Genomic DNA, 23,111 nt, shown 5'->3' with positions numbered 1-23,111 from the left:
TGTCTCCTGGCTGGCCTGGGAACGCCTCGGGATCCCCCGAAAAGAGCTAGACGAAGTGGTTGGGGAGAGGGAAGTCTGGGCTTCCCTGCTTAGGCTGCTGCCCCCGCGACCCGACCTCGGATAAGCGGAAGATGATGGATGGATGGATGGATGGATGGATGGATGGGTGCTCAAAAATAACTTACACACAAGTTGAAATATTTTAACCAAGTTTACAAATATATATAAATAAATAAGTACGCAACAGACTTGGTAGAAAAAAAACATTTAATATTATTCTAGCTTCTTAAAACCACATTCCTGTCACTTGGTTTGGTTTGGTTTAAGTTTTTTTCGAACATGAATGCAGTTTGAACATGATACATCACAAGTTTTCTATTTCTCTTTCCAACATGCTCGAAAAGGAGTAAGAAGAAGCAGAGCATACTTAACCCTACCTCTTTTCCACTTCATTGCAGTTTCTTAAACATACATGTTCACTTTCTGTTTTCAACTTGTAGCACAGTTATCCATCCATCCATCCATTTTCTACTGCTTGTCCCTTTCGGGGTCGTGGGGGGGTCCTGAAGACTATCTATTTTTTGAAATACAACAGTTCTCTTAAGTCAGGTACGATTCACATAAAGAGATGAATTATATCTTATTCTTTTTCATTATACATTATAACATTTTGTGTTTAATCAACCTCTAAACTGCATCAAATTAGCACAGTGTTTGACTTCTTTGCCTAATCCATTCCAAAATTTTATTCCACAAACTGATATGCTAAAGGTCTTAAGTGTTGCATGTGCATACACATTTTTTAAATTACATTTTTCTCTGAGGTTATATTTCTCCTCTGTTGTTAAGAACTGCTGTACATTCTTGGGTAGAAGGTTATAGTTTGCTTTGTACATCATTTTAGCTGTTTGCAAATTCACTGTATTGTTAAATTTCAATATTTTTGATTTAATAAATAAAGGGTTTGGATTTTTTTTTGATTGCCAATATTGAGTAGTATTCTAACTGATCTTTTTGTCACATGGTTAGTAAATGTAGTGTACTTTTGTAGTTATTTCCCCATATTTCTACACAATAACTCAAATATGGTAACACTAGCGAGCAGTAGATAATATGGAGTGATTTTTGTTCTTGAACATATTTTGCTTTGTTCATTTTGGAAATTTTACTTGTCACCTTATATTTTTTATATCATATTTCCAGTTCATATTCAAATCTATTATTACACTTACAAATTTGATTTACCGTATTTTTTGGAGTATAAGTCCCTCCGGAGTATAAGTCGCACCTGCCGAAAATGCATAATAAAGAAGGAAAAAAACATAATTAAGTCGAACTGGAGTATAAGTAGCATTTTTGGGGGAAATTTATTTGATAAAACCCAACACCAAGAATAGACATTTTAAATGCAATTTAAAATAAATAAAAAATAGTGAACAACAGGCTGAATAAGTGTACGTTATATGACGCATATGTTACCGTAACATATTATGGTAAGAGTCATTCAAATAACTATAACATATAGAACATGCTATACGTTTACCAAACAATCTGTCACTCCTAATTGATAAATCCTATGAAATCGTATACGTCTAGTCCCTTACGTGAATGAGCTAAACAATATTATTTGATATTTTACGGTAATGTGTTGATATTTTCACACATAAATCGCTCCTGAGTATAAGTCGCAACCCTGGCCAAACTATGAAAAAAACTGCGACTTATAGTCCGAAAAATACGGTAATTTACTCTTTCAATGTCTGCTCTGTCTATTTATATGTGTGTTTGACTTTCTCTTCTGCTGTTACCAAATAGCATTACTAAAAATAACTGTGATTCAAAAATAGTCTGTTTTTGTCAAACCATCTTTTTAATTTGTTAATTTCTTCTGTTATTTGTATTAGCTTCTATGGGCTTTCCTCTGAACAAAAATTTGTCATGTCGTCGGCAAATACTACTAACTTTATACAAATGTCGTTTGTATAAAGATTGAACAATCTTTGTCCCGGTATTGATCTATGGTGTAGGAGGCTGCAAGATATCTCCAGTGCTGTTTACATATTTTCCCTTACTTTCACAAATTGTTTCCTGTTGGTTAAGTAACTTCTTTTCCAGTTCAAAACCAATCCTCTGATTCCATAATGTTCTAAGGCATTAATTAGGATAGTAATATTAATTTTTACAAATACTTTTGCTAGATCCATAAATACTGCTGCTGCAAACGGTTTATCATCTATTTAATTGTTCATTTCCTCTGTTATTTAGATTAAAGCCATTAATGTTGAAATGTTAGATCTGTATCCGTATTGGTTCTCTGCAAGTGCTCCACATCTATAAATTAATTTGTCCAATCTGTTGTTGAATAATTTTTCGATGATTTTAGAAAATTGTGGCAGTAAAGAAACAGATGTATAATTCATAAATAGTTTTTTGTCTCCAGTCTTATCATTTGAAACAACTTTTGCCATTTTATTTTGTTTGGGAATTTGCCTGTTTGAAATTATAAATTGCTAATATACGTTTGGGAATTTGCCTGTTTGAAATTATAAATTGCTAATATACGTTAAAGGCTGGGCTTCACGGTGGCAGAGGGGTTAGTGCGTCTGCCTCACAATACGAAGGTCCTGCAATCCTGGGTTCAAATCCAGGCTCGGGATCTTTCTGTGTGGAGTTTGCATGTTCTCCCCGTGAATGCGTGGGTTCCCTCCGGGTACTCCGGCTTCCTCCCACCTCCAAAGACATGCACCTGGGGATAGGCCCCTCCCACCTCCTAAGACATGCACCTGGGGATAGGTTGATTGGCATCACTAAATTGGCCCTAGTGTTTGAATGTGAGTGTGAATGTTGTCTGTCTATGTGTTGGCCCTGCGATGAGGTGGCGACTTGTCCAGGAGGTACCCCGCCTTCCGCCCGATTGTAGCTGAGATAGGCCCCAGCGCCCCCCACGACCCCAAAAGGGAATAAGCGGTAGAAAATGGATGGATGGATGGATGGACGTTAAAGGCTCTGAAATGTCTTAAACAATTTAATTATTTGAGTAATGTGAGTATTAAAATGTGTTTATCTTCTTCCGTTTTAGTTTTTAATGGTTTTATAGTGTTTTTTACAAATAAAAGCAGGTGTTGTTTGTAGTGGAAAAATACATTAATGTGTCTTGTTTTCATGTTAGCATCAAAGCCAACTAAGCAATTAGCATGCTAGCTGCCTCTCCAAGTGCGGTAATTATTTGGGATTTTACAATATTTCTAATTTTACACAGTTGTACCAATCACGTTGTATCATTATAACAGCAATCGTTATATCCTTGTCTTATCTTGTATCACCTCCAAAATGAGCTCACACGAAGACGTGACCGTGAAAGCGGGTATTGTTCGTACAGCAAAAGATAGTGAGGTTTATTTGGGTCTGGCGCGGCATTGAACGGAGACGGTTAAGTTACATTTCATCATACGTTTAACAGTCATCATCCAAACTTCGAAGGTGTTTATTTTTTGGGTTGGTTAGGAACAGGTTGATATAACAAAATGTCTATGAAATCATAGTACTGTAGTTGGACAACACATGGGAGGATAAAGATACACCTCTTGATGTCACAAGAAGACTGTACCATTTATGGCTAAGGCCTGTGCATATACCCAAGAGAGGAGTTCACAAATTACCCAGACCCCGGAAGGGTGATGCGGTAGAAAATAAAGGATGGATGGAATTTTAAAATCGCTTGTTATACGAGCGACCTATGGCAGCTGTAGCTAGTAAACGACTGTCAGGCTAGCAGATTTCCCTACACTTTACTACATTTCTTGAATAATTAGACAACAAACCTACTTTCAGAATTAACATTAGTCATGTTTAGAATGTTGTTTATTAGTAATGTGATGTTCGCTCATTAAAGCGTATTATGTGTAATAACAACATTACAACAATAATAACAGCCACCAAGCAGCTCGGGGTGATTACGTAGCGGTAAAACAAGTAGCGTCTCTTTTTTTTTTTCATTTTCACCACTTTTAGTCAAGGCCTACAATACATGCTGTCCTAGCCCAACCCCCGAGGAGCGCCGCAAACACACAGTATCTAAAATTCACCTCACCATGCAGTGTAATTATTATAAAATTTCACCAAAAAGTGTGGGTCGATAGATTAGAACGGTGGCAATCACATGGGACATTTTTCTGGAATTCTCTATTTTGAATGATCATCCAAACATTTAGCAGCATTTGTGGACATGATGGTTGAGGTGCTCACCTCCGCTAGCGTATTCCATGATAAGGTAAAGAGTTTTATCCGTCTCAATCACCTCGAACAGCTGCACTGTAGGCCAAAAAGAAGCACATTCAAATGAATAGGCAAATATAGATTATGGGCACATTACCAACAGTCTGTAGTATGAATGGACTGTTTGATTCTTACCTATGTTGGGGTGATTCAAGCCTTTCATTATACGTACCTCTCGAAAGAGCTGTGAACAAGAAACAAAATGTTAATAATGCTGATTTGATCCACAATACTTAATGCAACCATTGTTTGCAATTGTCAACACTGCCACAGGTGGTGGAACAGGGTAATACATCTGAGTACCGTTGCAGCTCATACAGATATTTTCTGGCGGCCCTCTAGGGGGCATACTTCTTCTTCATCTTTTAGTTTCATGGCAGGGCACTCAACGTTAAAGGTGCATTACTGGCACCCATACTTGCCAACCCTCTCGATTTTCCAGGGAGACTCCTGAATTTCAGTGCCCCTCCCGAAAATCTCCCGGGGCAACCATTCTCCCGAATTTCTCCCGATTTCCACCCGGACAACAATATTGAGGGCGTGCCTTAAAGGCACTGCCTTTAACGTCCTCTACAACCTATCGTCATGTCTGCTTTTCCTCCATATAAACAGCGTGTAAGCCCAATCACATAAAATGTGCGACTTCTAGGCACAAGTAGGTGAATGCAAGAAATACTTGATCAACTGCCATACAGATCACACTGAAGTTGGCCGTATAAATAACTTTAAAACTGGTACAAATATGCGCCACACTGTGAACCAACACCAAACAAGAATGACAAACACATTTCGGGAGAACATCCGCACTGTAACACAACATAAACACAACAGAACAAATACCCAGAACCCCTTGCAGCACTAACTCTTCTGATACACCCCAGCTATCACCAAACCCCGCCTACCACCCCCGCCTCAACCCCCATCTCTCGAATTCGGAAGTCTCAAGGTCGGCAAGTATGCTGGCACCTTTGGAGTGTGAACCAGACTTCCCTCCCTTTTCCCTCCCCCACATACATATACACAAACATATATATACCTCCCAATACTAAATTATATTCCATAAGCCGTCTCTTTTAGAAACTTCACTAAAATGCTTTTTTAGCTGCTTAGTACCACTTTGAGAGTAACTCCTTATGCTAATGTCTTCTAACGTCCTCTCCTAGTTTTCCCCCTTCTGTAATGTATTTCCAACAATGAATGATTGCATGTCTCACTGTCTCTACCTCATTGCAGCTGTCACATAATCCTATCGGGGGTTCACATATAAGGTGCAATGTCTTATTTAGTCTGGTTTGTCCTAATCAAATACGTGACATGATTCCTTGCTCTTTTTTATTCCCCCTTACAGTTCTTCCCGCTTCTACTGAATTATGTATTGCATGTAAGTGTCTTCCTGTTGTACTCATGTCCCAATGACCCCAGCCAAACAATGGTTAAAAAACACTGCATAACCGAATTTGACTTGAGGTACACATCCTGTTATCAACCAGTAAAGCTGATTAGAGTGCAGTAGAAAAATATCAACATTTAAAGGAAGAACAAGGAAAAATAAAACAGCTGAGTTGTTAGATTATGAATTGTGGTTAAACAAGAAAATCTCCTCATTTAAAAAAGGAACATCATTACACAGATAAAAAATGGTAAAATGGGTTAGACTTGTATAGCGCTTTTCTACCTTCAAGGTACACAAAGTGCTTCGGCACTCTTTCCAAATTCACCCATTCACATGCACATTCACACACTGATGGCAGGAGCTGCCATGCAAGGCCCTAACCACGACCCATCAGGAGCAAGGGTGAAGTGTCTTGCTCAAAGACACAACAGACGTGACGGGGTTGGTAGAAGGTGGGGATCGAACCAGGAACCCTCAGGTTGCTGGCACGGCCACTCTCCCAACCGCGCCACGCCGTCCCAGATGTAATGAATCGACAGCTAAACGGGGAGGGAAAAAAATTCTTCACTGTGTGTGATATTCCTGCTCCAGTACTATTTCTAATTTTCTTAGAATACACTAAATGATTAAAATAATGTTTCGTTCTTTTACATTCTTTTCACAGTTCTCCCCTTATCTTGTTTTCCCTCTCGTGTGCCCCTCCATTCTTCCTCCTTCATCGCTAGCCGTCTTCTCTTCCAGCAAAGGCCAACTTCACTGTTGCCATAGCAACCTGGGTATTAAGCTCATGATCTTTCTCAGCCTCAACCAGCTGTGCACAGAGTGAATCTTGGGACATGTAGTGCTGAAACATCACCCGCACTGTATTTCCAGGACACTATTGAGAACCAATACACTATGTGGCACTGTATGTACGAGGACGAACAGGAAAAGATGTGCATTATGCAATCCCTGGCTATAATTAAAATGGGACACATGTACAGTCTCTTCTGACATAAGTGGAGAACGATGTAACCTGCTCCTGCCATTTATAAGAAATCCTTCTCGTGATAATAGAGCTTGACTTAGCCATCTGTAGCTTTTGCTTACCCCTGTACAAAATATCAATCAATCAATCAATCAATGTTTACTTATATAGCCCTAAATCACTAGTGTCTCAAAGGGCTGCACAAACCACCACGACATCCTCGGTAGGCCCAGATAAGGGCAAGGAAAACTCACACCCAGTGGGACATCGGTGACAATAATGACCCAGTGGGACGTCGGTGACAATAATGACTATGAGAACCTTAGAGAGGAGGAAAGCAATGGATGTCGAGCGGGTCTAACATGATACTGTGAAAGTTCAATCCACAATGGATCCAACACAGTCGCGAGAGTCCAGTCCAAAGCGGATCCAAAACAGCAGCGAGAGTCCCGTTCACAGCGGAGCCAGCAGGAAACCATCCCAAGCGGAGGCGGATCAGCAGCGCAGAGATGTCCCCAGCCGATACACAGGCAAGCAGTACATGGCCACCGGATCGGACCGGACCCCCTCCACAGGGGAGAGTGGGACATAGAAGAAAAACAAAAGAAACAGCAGATCAACTGGTCTAAAAAGGGAGTCTATTTAAAGGCTAGAGTATACAAATGAGTTTTAAGGTGAGACTTAAATGCTTCTACTGAGGTGGCATCTCGAACTGTTACCGGGAGGGCATTCCAGAGTACTGGAGCCCGAACGGAAAACGCTCTATAGCCCGCAGACTTTTTTTGGGCTTTGGGAATCACTAATAAGCCGGAGTCCTTTGAACGCAGATTTCTTGCCGGGACATATGGTACAATACAATCGGCAAGATAGGATGGAGCTAGACCGTGTAGTATTTTATACGTAAGTAGTAAAACCTTAAAGTCACATCTTAAGTGCACAGGAAGCCAGTGCAGGTGAGCCAGTACAGGCGTAATGTGATCAAACTTTCTTGTTCTTGTCAAAAGTCTAGCAGCCGCATTTTGTACCAACTGTAATCTTTTAATGCTAGACATGGGGAGACCCGAAAATAATACGTTACAGTAGTCGAGGCGAGACGTAACAAACGCATGGATAATGATCTCAGCGTCTTTAGTGGACAGAATGGAGCGAATTTTTGCGATATTACGGAGATGAAAGAAGGCCGTTTTAGTAACGCTTTTAATGTGTGCCTCAAAGGAGAGAGTTGGGTCGAAGATAATACCCAGATTCTTTACCGTGTCGCCTTGTTTAATTGTTTGGTTGTCAAATGTTAGAGTTGTATTATTAAATAGAGTTCGGTGTCTAGCAGGACTGATAATCAGCATTTCCGTTTTTTTGGCGTTGAGTTGCAAAAAGTTAGCGGACATCCATTGTTTAATTTCATTAAGACACGCCTCCAGCTGACTACAATCCGGCATGTTGGTCAGCTTTAGGGGCATGTAAAGTTGGGTGTCATCAGCATAACAGTGAAAGCTAACACCGTATTTGCGTATGATGTCACCTAGCGGCAGCATGTAGATGCTGAAGAGTGCAGGGCCAAGGACCGAACCCTGAGGAACTCCACACGTTACCTTAACGTAGTCCGAGGTCACATTGTTATGGGAGACACACTGCATCCTATCAGTAAGATAAGAGTTAAACCAAGACAGGGCTAAGTCTGACATACCAATTCGTGTTTTGATACGTTCTAATAAAATATTATGATCGACGGTATCGAAAGCAGCGCTAAGATCGAGGAGCAGCAACATAGATGACTCATCAGAATCCATCGTTAGCAATAGATCATTAGTCATTTTTGCGAGGGCTGTCTCCGTGGAGTGATTTGCTCTGAAACCGGATTGAAAGGTTTCACATAGATTGTTAGACGCTAAGTGTTCATTTAACTGTTCCGCAACAATTTTTTCGAGGATTTTTGAAATAAAGGGAAGGTGAGACACCGGTCGGTAGTTTACCATGAGGTCAGGATCGAGGTTAGGTCTTTTAAGAAGAGGATGAATAACCGCTTTTTTGAATGCTAGGGGAACAGTGCCCGAGGAGAGTGATAAGTTTATAATATTTAGCACTGATGGATCTAATAATACAAAGAGCTCCTTGATCAGTTTCCCAGGAAGAGGGTCAAGTAAGCATGTTGTCTGTTTTATTCCATTTACACGTTGTAACAATTCCTCTAATGTTATTTCCTCAAAACGAGAGAAACTATTTTGGAGGGCAGTATCCGCCGTATATACCATCGTATCTGTGTTAATAGAACCCCGTTGTAGCTGGGACGCATTGTCTTTAATCTCCTTTCTAATGACTTCAATTTTCTTACTAAAGAATTGCATAAAGTCATCAGCTGAGTGGGTTGAGCTACTGGAAGGGGTCCCTTGTTGGGTTAGCGATGCTACCGTACTAAACAAAAATTTAGGATCGTTTTTATTACGGTGGATGAGATTTGAGTAATATTTAGCTTTAGCTGAGGTAAGCATGCGTTTATAAGTTATTAAACCATCACTCCATGCTTGATGGTGCACCTCAAGTTTAGTCGTGCGCCATTTGCGTTCCAGCTTTCTGCATAATAATTTCTGAGCTCTAGTTTCTTCTGTAAACCACGGGGTGCGCTTTTTTGGAGCCTTTTTTAACTTTAGCGGTGCTATGTTATCAATGGTTTCGCGCAGGGTCAATACCCCCCATCTTTCCTCTTAATGAATTACTGTTCCATTTAAAAACAAAAAAAACAAACAGCATGTAAAGAAAGACGCCTGCTACAGTAGAATGCCCCTCGGACAGGCTGACTGACAGTGACGTAAAATTGTCATCTGAAATCAAAACCCAAACAACCATTGCTTACACTTTTTTTAGTCGGTAATAAAGAATTGTTGAACAAATGACAAAGGAGAACATCTGCACTGTAAAACAACATAAACACAACAGAACAAATACACAGAATCCCATGTATCCTGAACTATTCCGGGCTGCATTATACACACCCGCTACAACCCAACCCCGCCCACCTCAACCGACGCACAGAGAGGGGGGGAGTGGTAGTGGGGGTGTATAATGTAGTCCAGAAGAGTTAGGGATCCATGGCATTCTGGGTATTTGTTCTGTTGTGTTTATGTTGTGTTACAGTGCGAATGTTCTCCCGAAATGTGTTTGTCATTCTTGTTTGGTGTGGGTTCACAGTGTGGCGCATATTAGTAAGAGTGTTAAAGTTGTTTATGTCAAAACTCTCAGTGTAACCTGTATGGCTGTTGAACAATCAATCATCAATCAATCAATGTTTATTTATATAGCCCTAAATCAAAAGTGTCTCAAAGGGCTGCACAAACCACAACGACATCCTTAGTAGAGCCCACATAAGGGCAAGGAAAAACTCACCCCAGTGGGACGTCGACAATGATGACTATGAGAAACCTTGGAGAGGACCGCATATGTATAAGTATGCCTTGCAGCTGCTGGCGTGTTTAGTCAGCAGCCGCACACTAGATGTGGCCGGCCAGCACTCAGATAGCATAGTATTAAAGCGGTCGAGAGGTTTAAGGCATTGCCATCACGGCACGCCCTCAATATTGTTGTCCGGGTGAAAATCTGAGAATGTTATCCTGTGGAGACTTCTGGGAGAGGCACTGAAATCCCGAAAACCTCCCGGAAAAATGGGGGGGTCGGCAAGTATGCAGCTGAGCCACATCAGAGTGATCCAACAGCCGCATGCGGCTCCGGAGCCGTGGGTTGCCGACCCCTGGCGTAGAGCGATCACTAAAGCACACCGCCAAGATGTGTGAATGGAAAAACACTATGTTTAATCACTTACTGAAACAAACTATAGTCCTCTCAAAGTTTTCCTTATTCATTTGCATGCAATTTGCAATGCTACATTTTTTCAACAGAAGTATTTTATTCAATACTGAATTATTACTTCCCAGAGGAAGCTCTTAATTTAGTTTTATAAAAATTATTCCATAAAAAGTGATTTTTATCTGGTCTAAAAAGAACAACAATATTCAAATTAGAATTTTGCTAAGATAATGATGCATTGATCAAATAAACCAAAAACTTGAGTTAAATTATCTCTGTAATTTGTATTCAATGGTTTCTTTAAAAAAGTAGGGGAAAAAATCTGAAAAAATCAGAAATGTACATTTTAGGCCATATTGCCCAGGCTTACAGTGAAACACAAAACATGCAAAACAGTAGGTTTTCTAACTATTGATTTATTTTTGTTAGAGATGTCAGATAATGGCTTTTTTTGGCCAATATCCGATATTCCGATTTTGTCCAACTCTTAATTAACGATTCCGATATCAACCGATAGCGATATATACAGTTGTGGAATTAACATATTTTGATGCCTAATTTTCTTGTGATGCCCTGCTTGATGCGTTAAACAATGTAACAAGGTTTTCCAAAATAAATCAACTCAAGTTATAGAAAAAAATGCCAACATGGCACTGCCATATTTATTATTGAAGTCACAAAGTGCATTGTTTTTATTAACATGCCTCAAAACAGCAGCTTGGAATTTGGGACATGCTCTCCCTGAGAGACCATGAGGAGGTTGAGGTGGGCGGGGTTATGTATAGCGGAGGGTGTATTTTGTAGTGTCCCTGAAGAGTTAGTGCTACAAGGGGTTCTGGGTGTTTGTTCCGTTGTGTTTATGTTGTGTTACGGTGTGGATGTTCTCCCAAAACCTGTTTGTCAAATCTTGTTTGGTGTGGGTTCACAGTGTGGCGCATATTTGTAACAGTGTTAAAGTTGTTTATACTGCCACCTTCAGTGGGACCTGTATGGATGTTGACCAAGTAAGCTTTGCATTTACTTATGTGTGTGAAAAACTGTAGATATTATGTTATTGGGCCAGCACGCAAAGGCAGTGTCTTTACGGTCAATTGACGCTCTGTACTCCTCCCTACGTCCGTGTACCACGGCGTACAGTGGCGTTTTAAAAAGTCATAAATTTTACTTTTTGAAACCGATATCACATTTCAAAGCATTTATCGGCCGATAATATTGGCAGTACGATATTATCGGGCATCTCTAATTTTTGTTATTTGAAAGAAAAAACTTGGTCAATTGATTTCAGTTGGTGTAAAACCCCTGATTTTCACAAGATGTGGAATGGCAGCAAAAAGTAGCTGCCACGGAACCACAAAAATATTTGCCGTCTGGCAATCCCCACCACCATTCAGTTGCGGCTTCGCCGTGCAGCATTATAGCGCAGGCTTTTATGAGGTCTCGTGAATTCGCGCATCATCACATGATAAATTTAACATTAAAGTAAACACAGCAGCACGTCTCGAGGTTTGCTGTCCATCAATAGCCACACGCGGGTGAGTCTGTGACGGCACTGACTCGACTCTAAAAACCTTCGACAAGTTGACTTCATGTCCGTCCCCGCCCATTAGGACGTTTCAAAGTGTAAAATACAATCTACCTTGAATCTCTATTTTGGAAGTAAACCGGATGATTAAAATTTTTGTGCATGATTTCCTGTCCAACACAAGAAGATTTCAGCTAAATTGAACGGATTTGTTGCGGCGACAGCCAAATATAGAAGCTCTGCGTATGTTTAGCGCAGGGATGTTGAACGTTGCATTGACTTGAATAAAAACGAAATAGTACGCCGCCGTGGCAATAACATTCTGCTGCCATTTTGCATTCTGTAGAAATTAAGGGTTAGTACTTTTTGAGCACATTCAACAATACAGCGTATTATGTTATATTGTATTTGTGTTAGGACCCCCTTGAAAACGAGATGCTGCATCTCAGGAGGATACCCTCAATAAATTGAATTGAAGTGAATAATGATAACCAGGGTAATTTTTGTTATAATAAACTTGATATGAAATTTTCACATTGTTACATCCCTAATACCAACACAGTATTTCAATAGAAGTATTACTTATAATAGTAGTATAATATCATTACAAACAATGGATCGATACTAACACCATTATTAAAGGCCTACTGAAACCCACTACTACCGACCACGCAGTCTGATAGTTTATATATCAATGATGAAATATTACCTTAGCAACACATGCCAATACAGTCGGTTTAGTTTACTAAATTGTAATTTTAAATTTTGTGCGGAAGTATCATGCTAAAATGTTGCGGTATGATGATGCGTGCACGTGACGTCATTTTGTTCAAGCACCGTTCACAGCTATAAGTCGTCTCTTTTCATCGCATAATTCCACAGTATTATGGACATCTGTGTTGCTGAATCTTTTGCAATTTGTTCAATGAATATTCGAGACGTCAAAGAAGAAATCTGTAGGTGGGAAGCGATGAATTGCGGCCGCCTTTAGTAACACAAACACAGCCGGTGTTTCATTGTTTACATTCCCGAAAGATGACGGTGAAACTTTACTATGAAAAAGAGCGGTCAAGCGAACACGTTTGGATTGGACCACACACACAAAGTACAGTGTACGAGGCGGCATGGCGTAGTGGTTAGAGCGGCCGGCCAGAAACCTGAAGATTGCAGGTAAGCTTCCCACCTATTGACATCTAAAAAATTGCTGCCGTTGTGTCCTTGGGCAGGACACTTCACCCTTTGCCCCCGGTGCCGCTCACACTGGTGATTGAATGATGAATGAATGATAGGTGGTGGTCGGAGGGGCCGTAGGCACAAACGCTTCCGTCAGTCTACCCCAGGGTAGCTGTGGCTACTGATGTAGCTTACCACCACCAGGTGTGAATGATAGTTGAGTCCCACTTCTCTTGAGTGTCGTGAAAAGCGCCATATAAATCTAAGTTTATATATATATATATATATATCTATATATATATATATATATATATATATATATATATATTATGCAGCGATCATTTCGAAAGATCGTGTTTGGAAGAGGGTCCCTTGCGAAGGGCAGAGATGGGCATTGCCACCACCCGTCGACTGGTGCTGAAGAAAGGTGCGGGGCCGACATTCAGGTTGTACAGGTACGACCATATAATCTCACTAAAACACTAGTAACACAATAAGCAGATAAGGGATTTTCCAAAATTATCCTAGTAAATTTGTCTAATAACATTTGAATCAATTTTGTTTTTCTAGTCCTTCACTCTCACTTTCCTCATCCAAGAATCTTTCATCCTCGCTCAAATTAATGGAGAAATCGTCGCTTTCTCGGTCCGAATCGCTCTCGCTGCTGGTGGCCATGATTGTAAACAATGTTCAAATGTGAAGATCTCCACAACCCGTGACGTCACACGCATATCGTCTGCTACTTCCGGTACAGGCAAGGCTTTTTTATTAGCAACCAAAAGTTGCGAGCTTTATCGTGGATGTTCTCTACTAAATCCTTTCAGCAAAAATATGGCAATATCGCGAAATGATCAAGTATAACACATAGAATGGACCTGCTATCCCTGCTAAATAAGAAAGTCTCATTTCAGTAGGCCTTTAATATAAAAAAATAAAATCCAACCTACCTAATATAATAAAAGGGAAATATTACATTTAAAATGGTATGTTAAAACAACTTACACAAATACAAATGTGACCTTTCATTCCTGATTGATTTCTTCTGTTGTCTATTCACTTTTTGCCCCAAGCAGAGAAGCTCATGCGGACCAAGTGGACCAAACACGAAAGTGACAGACTTACGGTTCAGCAAGTAAGACACTTTGGCCCATATGTGCATATAAGCAGCATGAAGGGCAAATATGGGTTGATTGGATGGTTTGTCTGAAAGCCTCATCTCTCTTGGAGCTTTTATTCACCACATGAGCACTTTACGGTTACCTGACTGATTCAGTCTCATGAAGCCACACATGGCCGAGCAGGGCAGCTTTTTTTTTTGACTGGATAATCTCATTTCTGTGCATGTGATCAGTTGGATGTCTCCAGATGGCAATACAGTGCACCCCGTTTGTGTAGACGCCCCTGACTGACATCTAAATAAGTGGTTGTCAACATAACAGAAACCGAAAATAGCTATTGTTTACTTGTGACGTTGGCCAGAGACATAAAGAAAATGAGTCATAAATCGGATTGCACGGTATATACGATACAAATGTTCTACATTTATTCTATGATAGAGATTTTTATACTATCGTAATGATAATGCATATTGATACAAGCAGACACTCGTGGCTAACATCCCTCCACAGTACAAAACCGCTTCCCCAAGGCAAATTAGGGTCCTTGCTAGCAAGATTGAAACTAATTAACCCTTGCCTCAGTGGCGGCAAAAAGAGTACATTTCTTATAAGTATCATTATCATCTACGGTGTGAAGTGAATGGCGCAGGCCAGTGGTCACCAAACTTTTCAAGCCCAAGATCCCCGGTCTCAGCCAAAAACCAAAGTAAGATCTACCGTTGTGTCAACTATTATGTATTTATATATATATATATATATATATATATATATATATATATATATATATATATATATATATATATAAATATATATATACAATGCACCAACTATGTTTGTGTGTACATAAATATATATATACTGTATATATAGACACAGTACTATACAATTCACAGGCTCAGATATAATGATTAAAAACAAGATAAAATGGAGACCCATACCAAACAGTAAGTTGCTGCATGACCTGAGCTCAGGATAAATCAAGAATAAAGTCACCATAAAAGTTAAAATGCATGGAAAAGTGCTGCAGTGCTAAAGTGCAAATGTGCTAAATTCTTACATATAAGTTAAAGTGCTGGTATTTTTGCATGTAGCCCTATCGCACAAGTAGTTAGTATTAAAATATGTTTACGCATAGAACATTTAAACAAAAAAAGCATATTTAAGTGTATCTATGCATGGAATTTGGCAAAAAAACAAGAGTACATAACTTTTACTATGTAAGTATGATTGTATTGACATATTTGAACATGGTAACAATTCTGATTTGTCCTGAGCCACAATTTCCAAATACCTTTCAAATTTGCAAACTGGAACATTCCTTGACAGAGTGGTTAAGTATTCCACAGTGTACTCCCTTGAAAATAAATCACATTTTGTCCATAAGAGGAACACCTAAGAGGTATCTCACAGTTCCCTACAGCAGTGGGTCTGGTTCTTATAATAGGAGACTCACTGTTTTTTTTTTGTCTGAAAAAATATTTTAGTTAGGTGGCACTAACCCATGTAAGACTCTAAATCAAACAGGACATTTTGAAGTATTGGAAATGTTTCCAAGTTAAGTTTATACTTTTGAAGGATATTACAATGGTGGTATGAAAATGGTTTCTTATCTAATATTTTTAATGCTCTTTGAGACATGAATTTAACAAGTTTCAGAAATGACAGTCCTGTGACCAGTTACTTATGCAGTAGTTCACATGTGAAACTATCATGGTATGTAAAAACATAAGAGCTGCACTTTTAGATAATGATGATCGAATTTGCTTAAAATTACTCGTTATATTTTAGCCTGTTCGATACTTTTTCAATGTGCCTCTTAAATTATAGGGAAGGGTCCAAATTAACCCCCAAGTACTGAAACACATTCATAAACTGTAATTCTTCCCGTCTGACAAAGACATTAGAACGAAAAATTGCTTCTAAATGTTGGAGAACATCATACATGCTGATTTCTTGGTATCTTATTACTTTATTCCTACTATATACATTTATGACTGCCCCTGTAACTGGGTGTTATTCCTTTCCTGCTTAAAATTGCCATTGCAACACACATTGCCACCTTATGCGCTAACTATATATCACAAAATATTCCTTGGCATTTAAATAACAATACAACCGTTTCAAAATGCTAAGGGCCTGATCTACTAAAGGTTTGCATGTATTAAAACATGTGCAAACTTGATAGCACTCAAGCTGATCTACTAAGCTTGTGCGCAGATGATTGTGTTTCTTAAATGAGGAAAATAAAGGGCGCAATTTATTTAGTGTCTGCCTTTGTGTACATGCACAATTAATGGTGATTATTAGAACACCCACAATACTGTGGAGGAGACGCAAATATAATCGATTACCACTGGCAATGTGTTTTAAAAAAACAAAACTGTTTTGCAGACACTGTTTTGAGTCTACCTGTATATTTAATGTCCTCACATGTCCAGGGACGTATTTCTTGAGTTGCTAAACATAATAAAAATGCAAAAAAGCACAAAAGATTTTGTGGTGATCAAAACATTTCGATGTTATCATTGTAGTATCGACTAGATAAGACTCTTGTACTTGATACCGTTACAACTAATATCTGTGTAGACCCACCATTTTTTTGACATTAAAGAGCGATAGCTAGCTGTTAGCAGTGAGCTATTGTATTTTCCTTCGGTGTGTAGTGAGGAATGTTTAGCTATTCCTCGTCCTGCAGGAATGATACTGATGAACTGATGAAGCCTAATCGGATGAGAGGCAAAACAGTCCAGTTGCAATCGATTGACTGCTGTTTAGATTACAATCACTTGGATGAATGAAAACCTTCATAAACATGATATTTGTAAGAATCTTTAGTTTATTTGTCCCCATGGTGGCAAGGATTATCTAAAACACAATGGAGTGACATTAGTCCCTTGCTAACAATGTTTTAAAGCAACACTTACAGAGCATATCTCCACCTCTATCGTTAAGTTTAAAGCTAAAATATGTCCATTCTTTCTTGTCTGTCTTCACATTGTTTCTGCTTGCAATTGCCTTGTGACATCAATCAATCAATCAATGTTTATTTATATAGCCCTAAATCACTAATATGCGCCATGGCTTGTGTGCCAGCATTGTCGCTGCGGCGCACATCATGTCGATGTATTTTTCAAAAGCAGTATAGTACCGTTTTTTTATCATTAATACCGCAGTACTTTATTAGTACCGTTATAGCTCACAACCCGTATGCAGACAATATCTGAGCAATCTAAGTCTATGAGCACGGACTGATGAAACCTACTCGGATGAGAGGCAAAACATCTTCCAACACAAACCAAACAGTCTAGTTGTGATCGATTGAAGGCCCTGAAATTCCAATGACCTGGATGAATGCGAACATTCATAGACAACCCTAATGCACATACACACATACTGGAAAAACACATGCAGTATGTACATAAATACACAAACACAAATACATTCATTCATATAAACATACACATATTTATTTGGGGCGGCATGGCGTAGTGGGTAGAGCGGCCGTGCCAGAATCCTGAGGGTTGCAGGTTCGCTTCCCACCTATTGACATCCAAAATCGCTGCCGTTGTGTCCTTGGGCAGGACACTTCACCCGTGCTGCTCACACTGGTGAATGAATGATTGGTGGTGGTCGGAGGGGCCGTAGGCGCAAACTGGCAGCCACGCTTCTGTCAGTCTACCCCAGGGCAGCTGTGGCTACATATGTAGCTTACCACCACCAGGTGTGAATGAATGATGGGTTCCCACTTCTCTGTGAGCGCTTTGAGTATTTAACAATAGAAAAGCGCGATATAAATCTAATCCATTATTATTATTATTATTATATACATAATTTATATGTGTATATAGATACACAGTATATACTGTATTTACATGCATGCACACATACAAATACATACACGTACACACCATATACATTTATATATGTACACACACTGAACAAAATATAAACACAACACTTGTTTTTGCTCCCATTTTGCATGAGTTGAACTCAAAGATCTAAAACTTATACTATATACACAAAAGACCTATTCGTCTCAAACATTGTTCACAGATCTGAAAAAAGTCTGTGTTAGAGAGCATTTTGTCTTTGCCAAGATAATCGATCACACCTAACAGGTGTAGCACATCAAGATGCTGATTAAACAGCATGATTATTGCAAAGGTGTGCCTTAGGCGGCCCACGATAAAAGGCCAATCTGAAATGTGCAGTTTGATCACACAGCACAATGCCACAGATGTTGCAAGTTTTGAGGGCGCATGCAGTTGGCATGTAGACAGCAGGAATGTCCACCAGCGCTTTTGCCAATTAACTAAATGTTCATTTCTCTACCATAAGCCGTCCCCAAAGGTGTTTCAGAGAATTTGGCAGTACATCTAACCGGCCTCACAACCACAGACAACGTGTAACTACATCAGCTCAGGACCTCCACATCCAGCAAGTGCACCTCCATGATTGTCTGAGACCAGCCACCCAGACAGCTGCTGCAACAATTGGTTTGTGTAACCAAATCATTTCTGCACAAACTGTGAGAAACCGTCTCAGGGAACCTCATCTGCTTGTTCGTCGTCCTCAGCGGGGTCTCGACCTGACTGCAGTTTGTTGTCGTAACTGACCTAAGAGGGCAAATGCTCAAATTCAATGCCGTCTGGCATGTTGGAGAGGTGTTCTCTTCACGGATGAATCCAGGTTTTCACTGTTTAAGGCAGATGGCAGACAGCGTGTGTGGTGTCGTGTAGGAGAGCGGTTTACTGATGTCAACATTGTGAATGGAATGGCCCATGGTGGGGGGGTCATGGTATGGGCAGACATATGTTATGGATAATTCATTTTATTGATAGCATTTGGAATGCACAGAGATACCGTGACGAGATCCTGAAGCCCGTAGTTGTGTGCCATTCACCTAAGACCATCATATGATGTTGCAGCATGACAATGCACGACCCCATGTTGCAAGGAGCTGTACAGAATTCCTGGAAGCTGAAAATATCCCAGTTCTTGAATGGCTAGCATACTCACCGGACATGTCACCCATTTAGCATGTTTGGGATGTTGTGGATCGACGTATACGACAGCATGTTCCGGTTCCTGCCAATATCCAGCAACTTTGCACAGCCATTGAAGAGGAGTGGACCAACATTCCACAGGCCACAATCAACAACCTGTTTAACTAAGTGCGGAGATGTGTTGCATTGCGTGAGGCAAATAGTGGTCACACCAGACTTGTTTTTCTGACCCTCACAGATTCCCAATAAAGAAAAACTGCACATTTCAGAGTTTTATTGTGTGCAGCCTGAGGCACACCTATGCAATAATCATGCTGAGGAATCATCATCTTGATATGCCACACCTGTGAGGTGGCATGGATTATCTTGGCAAAGAAGAAGTGCTCATTAACACAGATTTAGGAAAAATATTTGAGAGGAACAGGCCATTTGTGTATAGAGTAAACATTTTAGATCTTTGAGTTCAACTCATGAAAAATGGGAGCAAAAAAAAAAAAGTGTTGCATTTATATTTTTGTTCAGTACACACGGACGCACGCACGCACCCATACAGATAGACAAACAAAAAAACAGATCCAAAAGAGAGAGGAGTTGGGATGCACCGCCAGGGCCACCACATGGGGGTCAGGCAGCCTCCCCCAACCCCCTAGCAGCCGGGCCCCGCACAGCTGCAGCGCAGGAAGGCCAAAGCCAGACCCCGCCCCACGCCCCAGAGGAAGGAGGAAGCACAAGGAGATCCGGCACCAGAGGGGCATGGGCAGACCGTCGCCCGACAGCGACAAGTCCCCCAATCCCCCGGGCGCATACCACCACCCCCTGTGAGGGACAGCCCCCGCCGACCCTAAGGCAACCGCTTCCAGTCCCACCTTATAATTTTGATAAAGGTTTAGGGGCAGATATTTTGAAGAATTAAACAGTTGTGGGATTACTTTCACATGTTGTTTTGTTGAATACTGCACTGATTACAGATTTGATTTGTATGTATTCTAGGAATTTGTTAGGATTAATTGCATACTGTGTTATTAGGTCTTTAAAATAGGTAAAACAGTGTCCTTTGATATCTTCAAGATATCTAACTCCCTTATCATGTTGGAAAATTCAATGGTTTCTTGTTGAGCAGAAAATCAGGATTGTTCAAAATAGGCGTAGACTGGCAGTGAGTGAGCAGAAACCCAGTTATTTTCACAAATTCCCACCAAGCTGTTAAGAGAGTGTGAATATTATTATTTTCAAAGCAGTTGTGTTTTTAAAAAAAATCTTCTAATCTTCTAATAAAGGGCAAGTTTGAAATTGGGAACTCCTAGCTGAATGATTGTTCAACATCTAACCATAAAGTATCTAATTAGTTGGGATTGATATACTTTAAAATGTATTGTAGTTTATTTTGCAAGGAAGTAATGGGAAAAGCTCAGGAGTTCTGAACCCCCATATTCCTTGGATTTCTGTAACGTTTAAGGCTTATTCGGGCTGGTTTACTTTTTGAAAGAAACAGATTAATGTATGAATCAAGTGATTTAAACCAAATTTGAGAAGGTCTTGCATTCATTTCTAAAGTTAAAACTGTTCAAACACTCACCTTCTGTAGGCTGGTTGGATTCAACTGAGTTTTGTCGATGATTTTTATTGCAACCTGGAAAAAAATGAAACAGATGTTTGATTAGGACATAAGTAACATGATATAATAATCCCTCTGTCCCTGTGTGGAAACACCTGCTTGTATTGCCTGACTTTAGTTATTTCAGTCATTTGAAGGCTAGAAGCTTGTTTTACTGCATTTTTAAGTGTTATGGTCAGTTTTCTATAATTCAGTTTTAAGTTGAAACAACTATGAAAAGCATGAAACAAAACTATAATAAAATTAGAAATGTACAGGCATTTGTAATTATATATTATTTGGTACGGACCATTTGGTTTAGTATAAAGGATCTCTGATTTCTCACACAATACAAAGGAAGGCAATATGTTCACACTGCTGGTCATCCATCATCCATCCATCCATTTCCTACCGCTTATTCCCTTTCGGGGTCGCGGGGGGCGCTGGCGCCTATCTCAGCTACAATCGGGCGGAAGGCGGCGTACACCCTGGACAAGTCGCCACCTCATCGCAGGGCCAACACTGCTGGTCAACTGCTTGGATTTTACGGACGTCACGTTGGCCTCACTTTCCCGCGCATTAAATATGTTTTGTAGTCAAGCTAGCTCTGTTCTCAATGAGTACTCGGTGCCATTTAGCCTTTCTTGAAGACAAAATGCCCGATGCTTGTGTTGTTTTCGGCTGTATGATTCGTTTAAATCGTTAAAAGAACAAGCGTTTCTTCAGAGATCGTCTATAGCAGGGGTCACCAACCTTTTTAAAACCAAGAGCTACATCTTGGGTACTGATTAATGCGAAGGGCTACCAGTTTGATAAACACTTAAATAAATTGCCAGAAATAGCCAATTTGCTCAATTTACCTTTAATAAATATATCTATATATATATATATATATATATATATATAAATATATATATATATATATATATATATATATATATATATATATATATATATATAAAAATGTGTGTTTCTGTCTGTCATTCCGTCGTACATTTTTTTTCCTTTTACGGAAGGTTTTTTGTAGGGAATAAATTATGAAAAAAACACTTAATGGAACGGTTTAAGAGAGAAGAAAACACACAAAAAAAGAAAATTTAATTTTGAAACAGTTTATCTTCAATTTCGACTCTTTAAAATTCAAAATTCAACCGAAAAAAAATGAAGAGAAAAACTAGCTAATTCGAATCTTTTTGAAGAAATAAAAAATAGAATTTATGGAACGTCATTAGTAATTTTTCTTGATAAGATTAATTTTAGAATTTTGATGACATGTTTTAAATAGGATAAAATCCACTTTTGAAATAAGATTTAAATTTGATTCTACAGATTTTCTAGATTTGCCAGAATAATTTTTTTGAATTTTACTCATAATAAGTTTGAAGAAATATTTCACAAATATTCTTCGTCGAAAAAAACAGAAGCTAAAATGAAGAATTAAATTAAAATGTATTTGCTATTCTTTACAATAAATAAAAAAAAATACTTGAACATTGATTTAAATTGTCAGGAAAGAAGAGGAAGGAATTTAAAAGGTAAAAAGGTATATGTGTTAAAAAATTCTAAAATCATTTTTAAGGTTGTATTTTTTCTCTAAAATTGTCTTTCTGGAAGTTATAAGAAGCAAAGTAAAACAATAAATGAATTTAACTAAACAAGTGAAGACCAAGTCTTTAAAATATTTTCTCGGATTTTCAAATTCTATTTGAGTTTTGTCTCTCTTAGAATTAAAAATGTCGAGCAAAGCGAGACCAGCTTGCTAGTAATGAAATAAAATAAAAAAAATAGAGGCAGCTCACCGGTAAGTGCTGCTATTTGAGCTATTTTTAGAACAGGCCAGCGGGCTACTCATCTGGTCCTTAAGGGCTACCTGGTGCCCGCGGGCACCGCGTTGGTGACCCCTGCTCTAGAGGCTCTCAAAAAGGGCGGAGGACTGCAAGATTTTACGAAACAAGGATGAGAAAAGCATTCAGCTCCAAGTCTTAGAATGCAGGAAATTGCAGTTATCACTTTGTTAAAAGTTTGTTTGATATATGGTTAACATTTTTATTATTTCCCATTTAAGTATTATCTTGATATTTTTTGTATTTCTTAAACACACATGTCTGCTACAAGTGTTTCGAAAAGCACCAACTTGGCGAGTCTAAATAAAAGAAAGCAAATGTGATCCAAACCTAAAAGAGTTAAGCTTTTACTCAAGGCAGCAATCATAAATGAAGCTTTCAGCACATACACAATGTTGACATTTCTATTTATATTTTTGTAAAG

At 39.3% G+C, this 23,111-nt stretch overlaps 1 protein-coding gene across 2 annotated transcripts in view; it reads right to left on the bottom strand.

The window, feature by feature from the left end:
• The window catches only part of mark4a (MAP/microtubule affinity-regulating kinase 4a), an 89,533-nt gene that overhangs the window by 29,638 nt on the left and 36,784 nt on the right, over positions 1–23,111 (bottom strand). For both annotated transcript variants that reach the window (XM_061898076.1, XM_061898078.1), the window contains exons 3-5: positions 20,826–20,879; positions 4,411–4,459; positions 4,246–4,311 (exon numbers count right to left, since the gene is read on the bottom strand). In XM_061898076.1, coding sequence (XP_061754060.1) covers positions 4,246–4,311; positions 4,411–4,459; positions 20,826–20,879 — 169 coding nt within the window. The remainder of the gene's footprint in view (positions 1–4,245; positions 4,312–4,410; positions 4,460–20,825; positions 20,880–23,111) is intronic.

The sequence above is a fragment of the Nerophis ophidion genome, linkage group LG04 (assembly GCF_033978795.1).
Source record: "Nerophis ophidion isolate RoL-2023_Sa linkage group LG04, RoL_Noph_v1.0, whole genome shotgun sequence".
Lineage (NCBI taxonomy): Eukaryota > Metazoa > Chordata > Actinopteri > Syngnathiformes > Syngnathidae > Nerophis > Nerophis ophidion.
The sequence above is the reverse complement of the archived record's forward strand: the minus strand, read 5'-3'. Positions and strand labels throughout refer to the sequence as shown.